This window comes from Anomalospiza imberbis, chromosome 6 (assembly GCF_031753505.1).
Source record: "Anomalospiza imberbis isolate Cuckoo-Finch-1a 21T00152 chromosome 6, ASM3175350v1, whole genome shotgun sequence".
Taxonomy (NCBI): domain Eukaryota; kingdom Metazoa; phylum Chordata; class Aves; order Passeriformes; family Viduidae; genus Anomalospiza; species Anomalospiza imberbis.
Window position 1 is genome coordinate 51,840,392 of NC_089686.1, and position 18,819 is coordinate 51,859,210.

The following is an 18,819-nucleotide window of genomic DNA, read 5'->3' on the forward strand; positions in this document are numbered from 1 at the left end:
ATCCTTGATCTTTTTGATCATCAAATTGGATGAGATCCAATTTGGCCTAGCAAGGATATAGCCTTTCAAAACCACATCTTTTATCTTCTCTATTCTTACAAGTACATTTATGTGAATATGCCAGCCTGGTCAGAGAGCGAGAAAACGAGGTAAGTTTTCTCACGGTGGACTTGGGAGACTTTTAGGGAGTTGTAGAGAAACTATGATAGCTTGTTATTGTAAATAACCTGCAGCTGGTGTTTTTCTACTCTTTGTTTTTCTGTTCTTCTCAAGGATTGTGTGTGAGAAAAGTGTTTTTGCTAAATAGCCAATCAGGTAGAATGTGTCGGAACAGTCTATAAAGAGAAGAGTTTTTCGCATTGAAGTTGCGGTTGTGCAAAGCAGCCTTCTTGGAGTCTGTGACACTTTCATACTTGGTAGCGACACCTGTATACTGCAGGGAACAGTTTGGAAGAAACTAGTTTTTCCAAGCCAAAGCAGTAGGAGGACAATGAGTGGTCCTTGGCAAATCTGGATTTATTTAGAGAAGAGGCACAGCAGAAGTCAGTGAGCTGCTAACAAGAAACTCTTTGTGCCCTCGACAGCCAGTTCAGGAGACCTCCCCAGAGACAGAGGAACTTCAGCTCCCTTTGTCTCCGGAGAATCTTCTCAGGCACAGAGTATGGGTGTTTCCAGCTGGTAACGCTGAAACATCCTGGGAGCTGTGGGCTTGATGCTGCTGGCACCAGCACTCTTCCTGATGTGACACTGGCTCCAGGGAAGGATTCCTTGCAACAGGCTGAGCTCCCATTCTTCCTTCCACCAGGCTTTCCATGGCCATGTCCATCTTCAGCCATTTGCCGGTTCTGCTGATCCCTGTGGCGGGCTGGGATGTGACGGCACAAAGGGGCTGAGCGCTGGCGTGAAGCAGGGCTGTGACATCCCAGGGCTGTGCTGGCTGGGACATCAGCGCGCTGTCGCTATATAAGATGGGCCAGCGCCCACAGCTGCCAGTGCAGTCGTGTTGGGACGTGCTGGAGCCATGAGTGACGGTGGCATCCTGATGACTGTGCTTGTTCTGCTGCTGGCTGCTGTGGCAGTCTGGTGGGCCTTTGGCCACCAGCAACCATGGAGCCGGCGGACATGGACAGCAAAAGAGGAGCAAGCACCCCGGGGTCTGGCCCAGAGATTCACAGAAGAAGCGAGGAGCCCCTGTGGCTCCCAGGTTCCCCAGGCCTCGGGCAACACCCCACAAGCGGCCACGTGCTCCTGCGAACCCCCTGGGCAGCCCCTGCAGCTGCGACCCCTGTGTGGCAGTGGCCCAGCAGCTGCAGGAACTGATGCTGCTGCTCTGGGATGGCCATGGGACACGTGCGCCGCTCTACTCTGGGATGTGGCAGGTGTTGTGGAAAGAACTGGAGGAGCTGCTGAAGCGAGGCCACCTGCCCTACTGTGGCTCATCCAGCTCCTCCAGAAGCCTCCATCCCTTTAAGAGGCTGCTCCCAGCAAGATTCTCCATCCCTGGGAGAGCCTCAAGGCCTGCAAGGATGGCACAGCAGGGGGGAGCTGCCATCCATGTAGGAACCTCAGGCTGTCAGAGCCCCTGCATCCTGCCAGGAGCCTCTGCTGTCTCTGACAGCCTCCATCCCTCGCAGAGGTTCAGTGAGACCTGTCAGCCTGCAGAAGGTGCAGAGCCTGTGGACAGGTCTCCCAGCTCCCTTGGACTCATGGACTTCAACAACATGGGTGCAATCCTGACCATTGACGTGGCAGGAGCCCAGCCCGATGCAGGGGAGCCTTCTCAGGAGAAGCTGGTGGAGCAGCAAATGTCCTGGGGCCAGCAGTGGTCATCCCACAGCAGACAGGATGCTATGCCGGTTGCGCCAGCTGGTGACAGCCCGAGCCTGGTGGTGGAGACGAGCCTCCAGACACCAAGGAGGTTCCTCCATCTTCAGGAAGCTGCCCCAAGACAGTCCCCGACTGCCACGAAGGGCTTTCTAATAGCAGGTGAGAACTCCTGAGGAGCTGTCTGAGGCTCCCCCGGGGCTCTTGAGGGGCACGGCCAGGCCAGGCCAGGGCCCCTGAGAGCAGCCTAGTCGCTGGCTGTTTCCAGTGCCTCTGATGGCACGGCTTGAAAAAGCCCCGTCTGGTTTGCAGCTGCTCCTGGGACCCCCGTGTGTGAAGCCTCGGGCTGTAGCCCCAGCCATCGTCAAGAGCAGAGTCCAGCCCATGACACCAGGTACAGCGATGGTGCCGCCCTGCCCCGCTGCACTGGGGCTCCTGCAGCCACCTGTGCGCACTGCCCTGGCCCAGCTCTGCCACTCACCAGCCCGTCAGCTGGCAGGCGGCAGCCACTGCCTGGCACGCAGCAGGAAGCAGGTGAGAGCACAGCAGACCGTGGTGGCCCAGCCTGCTTCACTCGCAGGCGCTTGTGGGGTGTTCCTGGGCGCAGGGCTGATGGCTCGCTCTTGGCCACAGGGCAAAAGAAGCAGCTGCAGGAGCTGTACCAGCTGGGCCCGCAGCTGGGCAGCGGTGGCTTTGGCACCGTTTTCTCAGGCATCCGCCTCTCAGACAGGAGCCCGGTGAGTGGCCGTGAGGGCCGGGCATGGGAGGAGGGGCAGTGGTGGGGAGGGGCAGGGCTCGAGCTCAGCCTTCCTCCCTCGATGGCTTGCAGGTGGCCATCAAGCGCGTGGCCCGGGAGAGCGTCCGGCGGTGGGTTGAGCTGGTGAGTGAGTGGGGCCAGCGGAACAGAGCAGGGCGGGGCAGGCAGGGAGAGTCCCGGGGTGCCGATTGGGAGTGTGAGGTGGCGGATGGTGGGGGCAGCTTGTGAGCCGCGGCATTGCAGGCCTGGGCATGCCAAACACCGGTGGTGGGGCCAGGCAGGGGGCACCGCCAAGCATGCCCTGGGCAGAAGGAAGCCCAAGCACCAGGGAGGCTGCGCAAGGGGGCACTGGGGCATCCCAGGCAGGGCGCAGCGCAGCCCCAGGGCAGCATCAGGCCTGCTGGAGGCACTGATTTTCTCCTCCTCACAGCCCGACGGCACCCACGTGCCCATGGAGATCGTGCTCATGGAGAAGGTGGGCTCTGGGTGCCACAACATCATCCAGCTCCTTGAGTGGTTTGAGCTGCCTGAAAGCTTTGTGCTGGTGATGGAGCATCCGGAGGCATTGCAGGATCTCCTGCAGTTCCTGCAGGAGCAGGAGTTCCTGTGCAAGGAGATGGCGCGCTGGCTTTTCTGCCATGTGCTGGAGGCCGTGCAGCACTGCACCACCTGTGGTGTCCTGCACCGTGACATCAAGCTGGAGAACCTCCTCGTGGACCCAGAGAGTGGTGACCTGAAGCTCATCAGCTTCAGTTGCAGCACCTTCCTCCAGGAGCGGGCCTTCACGTGGTTTGCTGGTGAGCCCATGGCCTGGGCCCTGCTCCCAGTGCCAGGCACTGCACGGCCCCATTCCCTCCTGGACTGCAGGCTGTGGCCTTCAGCCGGCTGCCCTTTGGCATGGGGCAGATGCTGTGCCCCAGGAGCCAGCTGCCGGCCCTGCCGACAGAGCGGGGAGGCAAAAGCCAGCTCCCGGCCCCTCGGCTCAGCAGGCCCACGATGGGCCTGGGCTGCTCCGCTGGCCTTCTTTATCTTGCAGAATGGTTTCTTGCCTTTGGCCAGCTGGCTGGGGGATGTGGGGTGGCCTTGTGGGGGGAAGTTGTGGCCACGGGTGCAGCCCCTGCCTCAGCCAGGAGACTGGTGCCAGGCTCTGGAAGGCAGAAGCCTGCACCTGGACAGCACCGCCTGTCTCCCCTAGGAACACCTGTGTACAGCCCGCCCGACTGGATCTGCCTTGGCTGCTACCACGGCCATGTGGCAACCATCTGGTCCCTGGGTGTGCTGCTGTACGTCATGGTCTGCGGGAACCTCCCCTTCAGGGACGACCATGACATTGTGCTGGGACAGCTCTTCTTCTGGCAGCAGGTCTCTCCAGGTTGGTAGCCGGCCTCAAGAAGGCGAGCACTGGCAGATGGTGGTGCACAGCCTGGTGCGGCCCTCACACAGCTCCATGGGATGTCGATCTGCCCTCAAGGGCCGGCCGCAGGTGGTGGCCCATGCCGACGGGGTCAGCAGAGCATGGGCAGCCGAAGCAGGCGGCCGTGTCCCGCCGTGCCACTCTTCCGTGCGGGACAGAGTTGGTCGGGAGGCCGGTGCAGCCCTGAGCACACGCAGCGTGGCCCGGGCCCCACGGGCGATGGGGGAAGCTGGGCAGGAGACTTCTGCCAGTGACCAGCGCTTTCTGGCTTCTCTCCCCGGAGTGCCAACATCTGATCCGATGGTGTTTGGCCAAGCAGCCTGCGGACAGGCCAGAACTGGAGCAGATCTTGTGCCACCCTTGGGTGTGGGGCAGGCATTTTTGATGCCTTGCCGCAGCCTCTGCAACACCCACTTACCGAGTCCCATGCAGGACTGAGGACCCGAAAAATAAAACAACAAACCCAATGCGGTGTGTCAAGTCTGGTCCTTGTCAGCAACTTCAGCTAAAGAAACCTCTTGGGAAAAGGGGTAATCGGAGTGCTGCCTTCAGCCTTGGTCAAGCTTTCCATGCCTTTCCTCCAGGGTGGTACTCACAGGCTGTAGTGTGGGTAGGAGGTGCTTTACCAAGCCAAGAATTGCAATAGTGAAACAACAGCTGCCCTTTCAAAGTGGCAGGGCTTCTTGATGTCTCCTGAAGTGACACATGGGTCTGTGTGTGTATTCCAAGGGTTGGCGGGTTTCTGGGACAGAGACATTGCTCTCTTACCAAAGCTCTGAGGAAAACGATAAGCTACAAAATATCATTTCAAGTTAAGCCCTGCTGAACTCTTCTTTCTTCCCCTGAAATGGGAGGCAGGGCTGGGAGCTCTGTGTGTCAGCCATCGTCTGGAGGCTGAGCTGGGAGTGGTAATTATCCCTTTTCCAATGACCTGTGAGTGGGGACTGCCAATTGTCTAAGGGCCATGACACATTTCCTCCAGGAGCTGGAGGTCCCCGTGTCCCCACAGCCCTGGGATGGTGGTGACCGCAGGCCCAGAGCCATTGAGAGCTGGATGTCTCCGGTCACCACATGCTCCGTTTTCTCCTCAGGCCAGAGGAGATGGCATCAATATGGGGGCTGCCAGGGTCCCACCTCATATGGGAAACTTGTGGGTGTTTGACACATTTGGGTGTTTTCCCAGTTTATCCCCATTTCTTCAGGGGGTGACCACTTGCTCCTCACAGCTTGCCCTAAAATGGCAGCTCCTCCCTCACCCTGAAGGTCATTATGAGGGGACATTGGGGCTCAGCTGGGGGTAGAAAGGGTCCCAAATGGCCTTGAACTCCTGTGGGAACCGGGCCAGCAAGGAGGTGACACTACATCTTTCAGGGAATTGTGCAGAGTCAGAAGGTCCCCGCTGAGCCTCCTTTTCTCCAGGCTGAGCTCCTCCAGCTCCCTCAGCCTCTCCTCATCAGATGTGCTCCAGAGCCTTCACCAAGGGATTCCTTCCAGCTGCTGAGGCACATGCCCCGAAAAATTCGCCAGCAGAAAATTCGCCTTATCCGCCACCCATGGGGATCCTGTGCGAAAATGAAAGAGTTTTTCAGTGTGGTTGCCGGGGTAAAAGGGAAGGAGGTATTTCAGGCACCACTGAACAGACTTGGGAGCCGCCGATCTGCTCGCCCCAGCGGCTCCGTAGCAGCAGGGACAGCCTCAGGGACAGCCTCAGGAACAGCTCCCTGGGGCTTACCCGGACTCCCCTGGTCCCGCCCCGGAGCCACCCCACCCAGGCCGTGTGTGCCCGGCCCTGCCCCGCAGCCGTGCCCAGGAAGCGGGAGCAGAAAGCTGTGGGACCGCGGGCATGGCGGGCAGTGGCCCAGCGGTGAGTGAGGGGCCCGCGGGCAGCGCCGGGGCTGGAGCGGGGTTGGGAGCCGCCGCTGCTCGGGCCGGGGGTGCGGAGCGTGGCCGCGGGCTCCTGGCAGACAGCAAGGGCGGGGCCGGGACCGGGGTGGCCGCAGTGCTGCTGGGGTCTGGCGGGGGCTCCCGGGCAAGAGTCGTCCGTGTCGTGCCCTGCATGTGCCTTGTCTGTTCCCTCGAGTCGGGTTTCTGGCTGCACAGGTGGCACCGTTGCTGCCAAGTGCGTTTCAAACCTTCCCCAAGGCCGTAGGTTGTAGTTTCTGGAGTGGCAGCGCTGTTGTGGGTGAGGCTGCTGTTTTGGGAACCAGCTCTGCAGGGTGATGAACGCCTCTGTAATTCGTCCTGATGCACCTTGACCCCATCCCTACTGTTCTCTGCAAATGAAAGGATTGGTGTTGTGAAAAATGCATATTATATGGCTCTACACAGATATTTACTATATGTATTATGCTAGGTTGGAAAGTTATGCTGTAGGGGTTTTTGTAATTGAAATTAAGCTTTAGTAGTTAAAATAGAAAATATGTGTGTGTGGTATTCTTTTTGCTCAAAAGAAGAAGATAATCAAGAAATTCTTCGCACAGAGATAACAATTACAAAAACCCCTAAATCTTCCAGAGGAGAGGAATTTATGGCTTTCTTTATCAACAAAAAAACGAACTTCTCCAAACTCGACTTAGACTTCAAGGCGCCTGGGATTAACAAGAATTCCTCAACAAGTACCGGACGAATTTCTTGTTTTAAATAAAAATATGCATATTCATGAAGTGATTTGTGTATGCAACAGGTTACCCCTCTTAAGGAGGGAATTCTCTTTTATCGGGGTCCTTCTCCTGGCTCACTTTTGTTCAGAGAGAGGTACCCAGCCCGGGCTGTAACTTTTTGCTGTTATTGTCTCTTTAATTGTCCTAACTCTAATTGTTTAATCTTTATTACTATACTTGTATTAATTTTTTTTCCATTTTATTTTTAGTAAACTTTTATAAATTTTTAAAACAAGTGATTGGCGTTTATTACAGTGTCTTGCCAGGAGGCTTAAGTGTGCTTTGCATTATGTCGTGGTTTGACATGGAAGTGAATGTTTTCAGGAAGTTAGGTCAAACCAATCAGTGGTCAAGTTTGGATATTGGCACCTAAAGTGACCACTGAAGGTATGGATAGGCCTCTGAGAACACAGGGGGTTAAAAGCAGGAACTCCTAAGAGCTCGCTCTCTTGGTTCCGGTCAGGGTGCTGTGCAGACCTCCCCTGCCCAACCATGGGGCTGGGTGGGGGAGGGGAAGCCATGCGGCCTGGTCGAGGTGAGCTGAGGGGTAGAAGGACTGGAACCGAGCCAGCTCCTGTGGACGGAAGGGTGGAGAGAAGCGGAGATGCCTTTGTCGTCCCCCCTCAGAGGGAAGAGACTGGGAGTCCGGACGGCACCTGTAACTTTGCCGGCGCGGAGGAGAAGGAGGGGGCAGAGCATTGGCCGTGGGAATCGGCTGCTGGGCAGAGATTTCAGCCGTCCAGGGAGTCTGAACTTTTAACCCTTTCCTGGGAAATGAAGGCTTTGTAAAATATTACTCCTCTTTGATTTGAAGTAGAAGAGAGATAGTCTGGGATCCGAGATGATGGAAGAGGAAATTGTTTAGTTGGAAGGAGATGATGGAGTGGCTTGTGGCTGGACTTTTCTTGTTAGCCATAGACTGAACCAAATTCTCCTGACAGAGGCTGCACTTAGCGGGGTGCATTGGTGAGCCAAGAGACCTGTTTCAGTGATTACCAACAGAGGAGTGGAGAGAACAGAGGAGAGTTGAAGAAGGTGTGGAGAGGCCCTCTGTCTTCGAGGAAGAAGAAGAGGAGAAGAAGGTCTCTGTTCTTGGACCCTTGGCCCCAGGAGAAAATGGGGGGGACTGTAGTCCCGAGATGAGAAACTGAACTGTTGTCTCTTTTGGTCCACGGCAAAACATCCTTAAAGGAGCCCTATGAGCAGTCTGTTCATGGACAGTGGTGAGAGCACTGTGACATGGAAAGGAGAGAGTCACCATGGCAGATTTTCTCCGGGCGGTTGCGTTGTGTTTCCTGGGGGGTCTGTGGCACAGGAGAGACTCCTGTCTCCCTTGAAGGACTGAGTATTTGATTATCTGAAGGGTGGCAACTTGATCAGGATCCTGGGTGGTGTCTCACTGTTGGGTTTGTTTGGAAATTAGGTGGGAGGAGGAGGGGTGTTTTAGAAAGTCTTCATCCAAGATTTAGTGTTTGTAGTTTTATAGTAGTAGTAGATTAATAAAGTTCTTTTCTTTTTTATTAAGCTTGGGCCTGCTCTGCTCTATTCCTGATCATATCTCACAGCATTTGGAAAGGTGCATTTTCATGGGGGCACTGCCTGTGTCAAACCATGACACATTAACATCTTTGTATTAACAGAATTTACCACGCCCAGTGAGTGCTTCTGGTAAAGGGGGAGGTGTGTGTGGTGTGCAGCCAATAAATAGCAATGGTTAATAATTGTTTTGTTAACTGCCAGTGTAAAAGCCATTGCCATGGGCCTCATCGACCTCATATGCACAGCCACAACATCCATGAAGATAAAGGTCTCCCAGGCCCATATCCCATTACTGAAGACCCCAGCACCTGTGATATTGTCAAGGCTACGCAGTAAGTACATGTTCTGAGTGTGCAGAGTGTTGAAATAGATGGGAGTGTTATATGTAACGGGTATAATTTGCGCCATTTTTAGGATGATATTAAATATTTTTTAGAATGTACCTGTTTGTATTAGAAGCCCCCCCCACCCTCTCAGGCAAAACCAGGTGTGTGTTGAAACCCGATTTACAAGTAAAAGGATGTGGCTGGCCAGGAGATGGGCCTTATCTGAAGCACCCAGGTGCTGATCATCGCATGAACGCCCCGCAATTGGAGTTTCTTGTAAATCTAAACCTTGTTGTGTAAACTGATGAGCAGTACCAGATAATTCCATGTGACTGTTATTGTCTGGTAAAATTGGTTTAATCCCATTGGGAAGGGGCAAAGTGACTTTAAAGTTATACATAGACTAAAATTCTGTACCTTCTTGTGTCTATAGATTTTTGTCTTCTTTATAATCTGACCTATTTCATATGTTACTGGAATATCAGAATGAAGATATTATAAAACTAATGGTTTCTGTTAGCATCTCCATGTCACTCTTTAATTTTCCTCACTGAGGCTGTTGTACAGTGATGTATTTTGTCATGTGGTATAAATGGGTAACACATATCTTAATACTGAAAGCATCTCTTCTTTCTAACATTATAAGCATTTGACAGTTGATGGTGTTCATGCTCCTGCCTTTAAAAACAACATCCTCTATCACCACCTCCCTAAAAAAAAGGAAGAAATTTCTTTGTGTTCCTGCAAAGTAGACTGTCTAGTCTCCTGACTTTATTCACAGGTTACACTGAATCTTTATTATACAGTGAATTAATTTCTATCTGACACTTACTTGCTTTAAAGAGGCTTCTCAATGATGAGTACAAAAACATTTTAGTAGTTTGTGCTCTCTTTCCAGTGCCCTGCTCTTTTGTTACACAGTGGGCATCTGTTTATTGATAAAGTTGTATGAAAAAGCCTTTAGGAAGATACTTAGAACTGTGAATAATTTTGTACTAAAGTGGGAACCCAGGGCACGGGGAATATTTTTCTGTCTGCTCTGAGGGGACCTGATGCCTAGAGAAGCACTGATTTTGACCCTCATTCATGGAGAAAGCTTCCAAGATTTCAAGATAGACCAGAGTCCACAAAAGTGTGAAATAGATTATAGAGAGTAAGTATGGCATGTCACTTGGGTGAGAAAGGTAGGTTTTGGGAGTTTTAATATGTTGTAGATGGAACAAGCTGGAGGTTTTAGGGCAGAGGCAGGTTGTTCTTCTTCGCCTTCTTCTTCCTTCTTCGTAAGTTTGGGTGATGTCTTGTAATTGGGCAGAAAAGTCCACATTGCGGGCTTCAAGGGATCAGTTACTGGGTTAAGAGGGTAAATAATTTAGGTGTCATTTCTTAATTGGATAGCTTAGTCTTAAAAGACCTTGTAACAAGAGATTGTTGGCCATTTTTGCGGTGCTTTTCCAGTGCGCAGAGTCTGGTATAAAGGAGGTGCAAAACTTTAGGTATGATAACAATAAACAAGAAGCTGAAGACTGAAAAAGTCCTGTGCATCTCCTTTTCCTGACACAGACCACTCCAGGAGGGTTTTCCCCCGACAGGGGAACCCCAGGCAGAGTCCCAACCTGGGGCGAAGAGACCAATACTCAAGCAGCTATAATGTATTGCTACACAGTTTCAATTAATTTTTAATTCAGCCCTTAAATTACATTTTCTCTTGTACTGTTCCCAATTAAAATGCCCCCAATGGAATTATCAGGATTGACTTTGATGAACTGATCAAGTATATTCCTGCTGGGGATTCACACACATGCTTGTATAAATGGAAATGGTGTTATTGAATTGTTGTGAAGGTTTAAGGTTTATTTTATTGGTGTCATCTAAGTTAAAAGGAAAAAAAATCCACCGTTAGGGATTTAAGTCGGACACTTTGCTGAAGATAGTGAGCACAGCAATATTCTTGAAGTGCTAACCATAGCTTGGTGAGATGGGCCAGTGCATAGGTTTCCATTTCACTGTCCAACCCTTTTTCTCATGCATATGTTTTCCTTCTGGAGCTGGTGACAGATCTGGGTATTTTAAAAGTTTTCAGGATTTTAGTTACCTGTATTTGTCTGTCAAACTTCCTCTGGACTGAATGGAAATCCAGCCATTCTAACTAAAGATTTCTCTGAGCTCCAAAAAGCCAATACCAGTGCAAATAGATTAGCAGTATCCACAAGAAACACAGCATCATTTTGACTTCCTTAATTGCACCCTGCAACTGCATTGTAACAAACACAGCTGGTGTTTGTGCAAGTATTTCATAAGTTATCACTTTGAATTTATTACAACTGTTTGTAGTGTAGTGTTGTTAGTTCATAAGACAAAACAACTTTGAGGTTGCCATCTTGGATTTTTAAAAATAATTTTCACTGGAGTTCATGGAGTGACTGAGGGGGCACTGGAGATGCAATTCAGACTTGAGCTCTCTGCCTGCTCAAGCTCTCTGCCTGCTCCTTGGTGGCAGTAGGGACTGTTCTTTAGCAGCCTGAGCTCTCAAGTTTGATGCATGACTTTAATTTGTATGAAACTTGTCCCACTCCACATTCCTCTGTTGCTGTGTAGAGACAGTTAATCTTGACATGTTCTTCTTCCCCAGTCATCTGATACACAGATGGTTTTAGTTCATAGTGTAAAAATGGTGTTCCTAATGTCCCATTACCTTCAGAAGTGTTTAGCAGTGTGTGCTTGGGTTTTTTTTTTGTTGTTGTTGTTGTTGTTTTTTTTTTGTGTGTGTGTGTGACAAAAATAGTTTCAGGATGACTTTCAGTTACATTTTTCTGAGTGAGTATATTTAGCTGCTTTTGGCTGAAATGAATGGGACAGACAGGGTAAGACTGAGTAAGAGGCTGTTTGAGTTAGGGGTGGGTGCAGCAGCCAAATGAATCTCACAGCTGCCAGAAACTTAATAGCTCTGCATATCTGACTGATAATTGTTTAAATAAAGTACAAAAGCTCCAGAGGGAAAAAAGCAATCAGATTTTTTTCATACCTCTGAAATATTCAAAGGCAGAAGTCTGGAGGACTTCTAAGGAGGATGACATGGAGCCATATTGTGATGCAGGTTTACACAGTTTGTAAAAGTCTTCTTCAGCACTCAAACTGGGCAGAATATTCCATTTCTCTGATAAGCTGTCCTTGGAAGGACAGAGAGGATCCCACTGTAAAAGTGAAAGTAATTTTTTTCTTCTTATGTCTTGCATGTAAAGTAGTAATAACTAATTTTAGAATATTTTGCTCGTTTGACGAATAGTGGTGTTATGAGTTATAAGAATATAGTCCTTAACCTGACTATCACATACCACAAATGTAATTATTAAAATCACTGTTGTGTTCAGTATGATGGGTCTTCTCTATTATTTCTATAAAACCTGGAGTATTGATCCTGGATATATAAAGACTTCAGAAGAAGAAAGAAAAGAGGTAAGTGATTTTGTAAAAACAAATGGAAGGGTGGGGGTGGTGCAACATGTTTCAACCACTTCTAGTGGTTGTTTGTCATCATGTGCAGCTTTGTTAAACTGGAAAGCAGTGAAATATTCTTCCTTAAAGAGGTTTTAGCAATGTTGTTTAACAACACAGATCTTGGATAATTTCTCCTTCTACTGCTTGTTTCCTTATATTCCTTGTCCTGCTATAATTTCCTTGCGTGCGTCTTCTCATTGAAATGTGAGCTTTGGCCAAAGATTGTACAGACCCACTGGTGTTATCTGTGATATATTTTCACATAGAACTTCACATAAAAAATATAAGTTTTGCATGGTTTCTGCTTCAGTTGTCTCTAATTAGAAAGAAATAGTCAGAGTGCTTTCCTATATATCATATGCTAGTAATTATTTAAATTTGATCATGTGCTTTGAGGATGTGTATAATGGTTTGGTTTTTGTGCTTGAATATTGTGCAACTCACATCCTATTTCCTAACTATTTTATAGTGGCCAAAAGAAACCATGGGCAGCCAGTCAGTAGAGAATTTAGTGTCTGGTCTCTCCAACCTATGGGTTAAGGAAAGCTTTTTTTTTGTGATCTCATGGTTCTCATTGAGGCTGTATTTCTTCTGATTGCCAGGGAGAATAAAGAGCAGTTTTAACATATTTAATGTTTTGTCCTTGTAAAGGAGCAGGCTTCAAGTCCCTGAAGTCTGGGTGACTATGTGAGAGGTGCCATCTCATTTTAAGGAATATTTAATTCACATAATTTATTAATTTTGGCAACACAGAAATACTTTTCTGAGTAATCTTGTGTGGTTGAAGCTGTATTAGTCTTTACTGGTTTGTTTTTTCTTGTGCACCTCTTTAAATAGCAAGTTCTTATTCCTGTTCATGCTTGGCACTTAAAATACATAGAAACTGCAGAAGTCCTAATGCAGAAATCTTCACAGCACCTATGGAAATGTTATCCAAATGCAAGCACAAAATACTTTATCTTTCAGGACTTTATAGCTCTTGCAGAAGCTGATTGCTTGGACTTCAAAACATTTTGCACATCATGTCTTGTAAGTAGGGCTTTTGTACTTATTTTCTGTGTGAACCTGCCTTTTACTCAATACTGCCGTAAAAATCCTTTTTCCTCTCTGCTTGTCATTAAAGTGTTACACAAGTAGTTTGTTATGTACTGTTTAGATTTCTTGATTTCTTTTATAGTGATAAGAAATGCTTTGAGATCCTTGGACTCAATATTAATTTTGAAAAATTCCATCTTTTTTTTTTCAAATTAAAGGTGTATGGTTATCATCTATGTTCTGTGTTGTTAGGTCTATGACACAGTAATTATGCAAAATGTGATGGTATCTGTAAGATGATGCCTTAAATTTTGAGCAAAGTAGGTGCTTCTGCTATGAGTGTGTTCTTTCCCTTCCTCCTTACCTAGGTAAGGAAGCCTTTGAGATCTGTGCATTGCCTTGCTTGCCAAGCATGTGTAGGCAGATATGATCAGCATTCTCTGTGGACTGGACAGTGCATAGGTGAGAGTGTGTTGTTTCATCAAATTTGAAAATGCCACATATTTTAAAAGTTGCAGAGATAACATTTATCACCTTAGAGAGCACACATGATGAAAGAATAGCCTTTTGATACAGAAGGACTCTGATAGGTGCCAGAGGGAAATTAGATGGAAGAGAGAAAAGCAACGATTATTTAGGGGCTGTTAGAGTGGTCACCCTAAGATCACATATTACACAATCTGTAACTTTCTTTGGAGAGAGAAGGAACAGGAACAGAAACTTTAAAAAAGGAAAGGAAAAAAATATTAAGATGGTGGCTAAAATGAATACAGAATTATTAGCCAAGCATGTCATAGTAGAACTAGGGATTTAAAATTGGTAAAGGAGATATGTCTCCACATGGCAGGCAGGGAAATTTTGGAGCTTGCTGCTGTAAGGTTTTGCAGACATAGGCAATATCAGCAAGTTCAGAAAGGAATCAGACAAACTTATTTGGACAATCTGTCCAGGAGTAGATACTAAAAGAACCAGACAAGTGTGCACAGTCTGACATTTTAATGCAGTAGCTGTGGATGAGGAGAATGAACTGCAGGAAGTGGCTGGACTGGTGTGTCCTCCTGAACTTCCATTGCCCCTTGTCACTGTTAGGGACAGCTCTGAGTGGAGCAGCTGTACCACTGAGATAACCCTGCAGGGCATTTCCATCTTCTTGTGTTCTTCCCTCTTGCCCTCTCTCTTCCTTTCTGACTCATTACTGGTGATGCTCAAGATAGGAAGGTGAGAGCTTCACATTTGTAACAATATATTTTGTTCACATTTGTTTCAATATATTGTAACAGCCTTTTTCCTAGTGTTAAATGCTATTTTTGCAATGTTTGCTATTTACGAGGTGCTGAGACATCCTTCTGATGTGTTGCCTCAAAGCTTTGAGCAGTATCATTGTAATTTAAAAAAAAAATACCTTCTTGTAACAGTTTTTCTGACAGACGTCTAGGGTTTTTTATGTGTATGTTTTCAATTCTGAAGCATACAAGGTCCAGCAAATTGAATAGCTTAGACTTCTCTGTATATGACACAATTTTATTGTGCATGGGAGGGAGTTGTGGTTGCTTAATTAGGTCTCATCAGACTAAAACAGCTGAAGGCATGCTCTGAAGGGGAGACAAATCCTGACTGACTTTATCAGAACTAATTCTATTATATAAATTGGGATGGCTTACAGGACAAAGTTGAGAGAGAGATCAGCCTTGCCAAGCTCTCTTGTGGATGGCAGAGGTTAAAATAAGAAATGGTTTTGACTCTATTTATTCCTGCTAAGTTTAGTAGAAATGCAAGTACTGCTTAATTTTAAAATGTCCAACTTAAAATATTTTTCCTCACTTTCAGGCACTGGGAACCATTATTACTACCTGTTGTTCCTGGTTTTCCTGTCAATGACTGGTGTCTGGCTGCTTTATGGAACTCTTCAGTGTATGTATCCATGAATTTAGTTTTACTTAGCTTTCAAATCCATCTCTGGGTTGTCTTTATTTTTCAGCATTTCATTTCCAGGAAGTGCAACTTGCACAAGCCATACCTTATTTCAGCAGTGATGTTACTGTGTAGATTAAGTGAAAATGCATCCTATCTGAGTCTTTGGTCATACCTTATTTCAAGTTATACCTTACTTTACTATACTAATATACCTTATACCTTACTTTACTATACCTTATACCTTACTATACTAAGGTATAAGGTATACCTTATACCTTACAAGCCATACCTTATTTCAGCAGTGATGTTACTGTGTAGATTAAGTGAAAATGCATCCTATCTGAGTCTTTGGTCAAATACATGATTCCATTTGTATGGAGCAAGAACAAAGATGCTGCTGGAGTGGGATATCCATTGGAAAATTACATAGCAGGAAGCATTTTTGTTAGAGAGGAAATAGGGAAGCCATGTGGCAGAAGGTCAGGTGACAGGTTTTAATCTGGATGCCCTTTGCTGTAACAGAAAATAAGTTTGTAAATACATTATTGCAAAAGCTTGATTGATTTTTTTTTAATTTGGGAATATCCACACTGAACGCAGATATTTCTTTTTAATTTTAAAGTAGTTTAATTCTGAAGAGAAAAATTGTATATTATCTCATTAATTAATCACAACTGTTACTTTGTAAAATTAAAAAGTTTATTGGAAAGGAGAGGAAAGCCCTTATAATTTAGTTGCTGAGGATGAATTACTATAGCACCAACCCTTAAAACAAGGACATTTTTCTGTGGATCATGAACACAGAATGTAAAGATTGTGCAGCCAGAGTAGCAAGCACTCACACATCTGTGTGGGTGTTTTTAGGTGGCAACAGGGTAGATGAAACATGATATTTCTAGAGGCTGTTGCTATGTAATATTAATTTCATGCAAATAATCATTCCTCAGCTCTTAAGGGCTTAAAAACACAATTAACTGATTGTGTCTTATGTCAGATTGGTCCAACCACTGTGCAGCAAATTTCCATCAAAATGGAGCATGGACTTACTTCACCCAGATAGTGTCCTGCTCTCCCTGGGTTTCCTACATTTCCTCAGTAGCCTGTTTCCACACCCTGTGGGCCTCTGTGTGGCTCACTGTTCAGCTTTATCAGGTAATGTTTTCCTTCAGTTTATGCTTCTTGTCAAATTAAAGCTCTTCCCTGGGTGATTTGCTCCCATAAAAACTCAGTGCCTGCTCTCCCTGGTTACTGTCACAGCAAGGTGCTTCTCTTAAATCTTAGGGAAGACCTTGAAGTTTTACAGGTTCAGCTTGTGCACTCAGCATTTCTCTGTTGGAAGTAGAATCACAGTCTGCAAATCATTCCTATAACTGAGTTTTGGGCTGATTACTCAAAATTCCAAGCCTATAAAAAGTTGTATTTAAAACCAAGAAATTTATTTGACTAATAGAACTGGTATTAATGCCCCCAAAACTGCACAAAAGCTCAGTAACAAAATTATTCCTATGTTGAAAATTCTGTGGCAGAGCTCAGCCATGTATCATTAGACTGTATTAAATCCCTCTGCTATTGTAAAAATATATGACCTGGATTTTATCCTGTTGAGAACTGTCAAATTTCTTGTTTACGTTTTTCTCAGAGAAAAGCTTGGCTATGCAAACATAATTGAGAAGACCTGTCTTAAAACATCTGTGAAACGGCTTGTTTAGCAGCTCTTAGGAAAGAGGTGTCTTTGAAATATGTGTTAAGCACACTGAGCTAAGGCCTTGTTTTACATCTTGTTCAGTGTAGAAAAACCCAAAAACCAAAAAGCTCCACAATCTTAGATGTGTACTGCTACATTTTTGCAATGTCCAAGACAGTGGGATATCATGCTGGAAAAAGATAGGGACTACTGTGTTTCATACACAGTGATTTGAAAAGGTACTGCTTTATGGCATTTAGTGTCATTGTGGATCAAGGGATCTTTTTCTACCATTTTGTGTGGTAGAATGTAGACAAAAATCTGAGGAGATTGGTACTTAACTGTGATAGGTCTTACACTTCTGCAGATATCTGTGAAAGTACAGTCTCCACAGACATCCCAATTAAACTTGCCTTCTTGGGAAGCTGGTGTTAGAGCTTGCCAGGTTCTGTTTTAGCCCAAGTGATATTTAAAGGCATAGTTTTCAGTCATCAGTTATAGCAGTGGTTACTTATTTGTTAGATATGTCCAGGCTCTTCTCCCCTACTCCCTTCTTATTAGTATCTTTTGCTCACTAGGATTTTAATTTGTGATGTTCATGTTGTAACAATTTCTTTTTTTTTTTTTCCAATCAGACTGCATTCCTGGGGTTGACCTCACATGAAAGAATGAATCTCCTGGTACAGAGAAAATCCTCTAAGCATCCTGTTTCATTCAGGAGGACTCCATACAAGTGGGTAGTAATGAATAGAGTTGTAAGCATATTATCTCTTCAGTACTGATTTGCTTCACTGCTTCATAAATGCAAAAACACAGTTTTTGGGGTGAGGGAGTGCTGTCCAAAAATTTGTTCATCAGTCTCTGTGTCTGTTGTGTAGGATCAGAAAGAGAATTAAGGTCTGAACTGGCCTCTTTCTGACTTCTCCTGCAGTATTTAGCTCTATTAATAGAGAAATCGGTACCAAGGTTTCCCTGTTTCCTCAGGTATACTAACAGATGAGATCTTACTAAGTTTTAAATATTGAGTTCAACTTAATCTACTCTCATTTGTTAAAGTAAAACATGTTGTAAAAGTTCAGCAAAGGAATAATGCTCAATTGAGAGCTCTTCTGTTTCTTCTCCCTGAGCTGTCTGCCTTTACAGGTTGATATCTTAAGTACTGTCTCATGATGAAGTGGTATTTTTCATGCTTGCAGTCTTCTTTTTTTAGGTTTATGAATGCATATTCTTCTCTTTTTTTCAGCCTTGGATGCTTCCAGAATCTTGCAGACTTTTTTCAGTGTAGTTGCTTTGGTATGTTCAAACCCAACATAATTGACTGGACCAAGCTATACAAACTTTTTCATCTGGCAGAGAAAAATGTTCATTCTGTGTAAAGTTTTGCTTAATTTCTATGACGGTTGAGCTGAAAGCTAAATAAAACTAGATATTTTGGTAATTTCTACAAATTCTCCTGAAACCGCTTGTTTTTATTTTTTATTATTGTTTTGAATATTAAACTTACCTTACATAAGATACAGCAGATTTGTATATGGAACAGTCACTGTGTGTCTGTGTATGTATAGTTTGAGCTGAAACTATTTAAAATTTTATGTAAGGAGATGACACAAATATATATTTTTAAAGGTAAATTTTTGGGACAGAATTTCAGAATTATGTTGGTACCATTTGCTTTACTTTTCTGGTAACAAAAGACAATTAAATTTGAAAATTAGGGTGAGTGTTCATGTTTAACAACTTAATATTACAATTACATTGTAATTTTATTGCTTATGCTGTGAAAATCTCTATTAAGTCTTTGTATTTGAAGAGTTTACATGTAATAAAATAGAGCTTTCATACTTCTAAGTGTATTTTTGCAGATTGAAATAGATTCAAGGGATATGTGACCAGTGAGGTATTTAAGAGTGGGTGGGCACAAAACCATAAAAAGGAGCCTCTTTGCCTTATGTTTTTCACATATATATGCCCTGTTAGGGTATGAAAATGGGTAAGTTGATGATGGAAGATAGAAATGTACATAAAAAGAGGGAGTTATTCCCCACTGCATCTGTAATAGCTAATGCCAGTCATGTTCCCAAGAAAAGGAGGGGCCAGCTGGACAGTGTGATATGAATGTAAGTCAAAGTAGGTAACAATGAAAACCAGCAGCGAAAGAGTTCAAGATCAGG

General features: G+C 45.7%; 2 protein-coding genes across 2 annotated transcripts; both read left to right on the forward strand.

Annotated features, from left to right (window-relative positions):
* Nucleotides 1-1,526: 1,526 nt before the first annotated feature.
* On the forward strand, nucleotides 1,527-4,040 carry LOC137476595 (serine/threonine-protein kinase pim-1-like). Its single transcript, XM_068194959.1, has 6 exons — nucleotides 1,527-1,986; nucleotides 2,137-2,358; nucleotides 2,458-2,561; nucleotides 2,654-2,704; nucleotides 3,012-3,378; nucleotides 3,777-4,040. The coding sequence occupies exons 1-6, from the start codon at nucleotides 1,527-1,529 to the stop codon at nucleotides 3,959-3,961; spliced, it is 1,389 nt and encodes a 462-aa protein (XP_068051060.1). The 3' UTR covers nucleotides 3,962-4,040.
* Nucleotides 4,041-5,833: 1,793 nt separating this feature from the next.
* Nucleotides 5,834-18,489, forward strand: ZDHHC13 (zinc finger DHHC-type palmitoyltransferase 13). Its single transcript, XM_068194961.1, has 9 exons — nucleotides 5,834-5,859; nucleotides 8,396-8,526; nucleotides 11,841-11,973; nucleotides 12,982-13,044; nucleotides 13,419-13,512; nucleotides 14,878-14,961; nucleotides 15,959-16,116; nucleotides 17,284-17,381; nucleotides 17,892-18,489. The coding sequence occupies exons 1-9, from the start codon at nucleotides 5,839-5,841 to the stop codon at nucleotides 18,022-18,024; spliced, it is 915 nt and encodes a 304-aa protein (XP_068051062.1). The 5' UTR covers nucleotides 5,834-5,838; the 3' UTR covers nucleotides 18,025-18,489.
* Nucleotides 18,490-18,819: the final 330 nt, after the last annotated feature.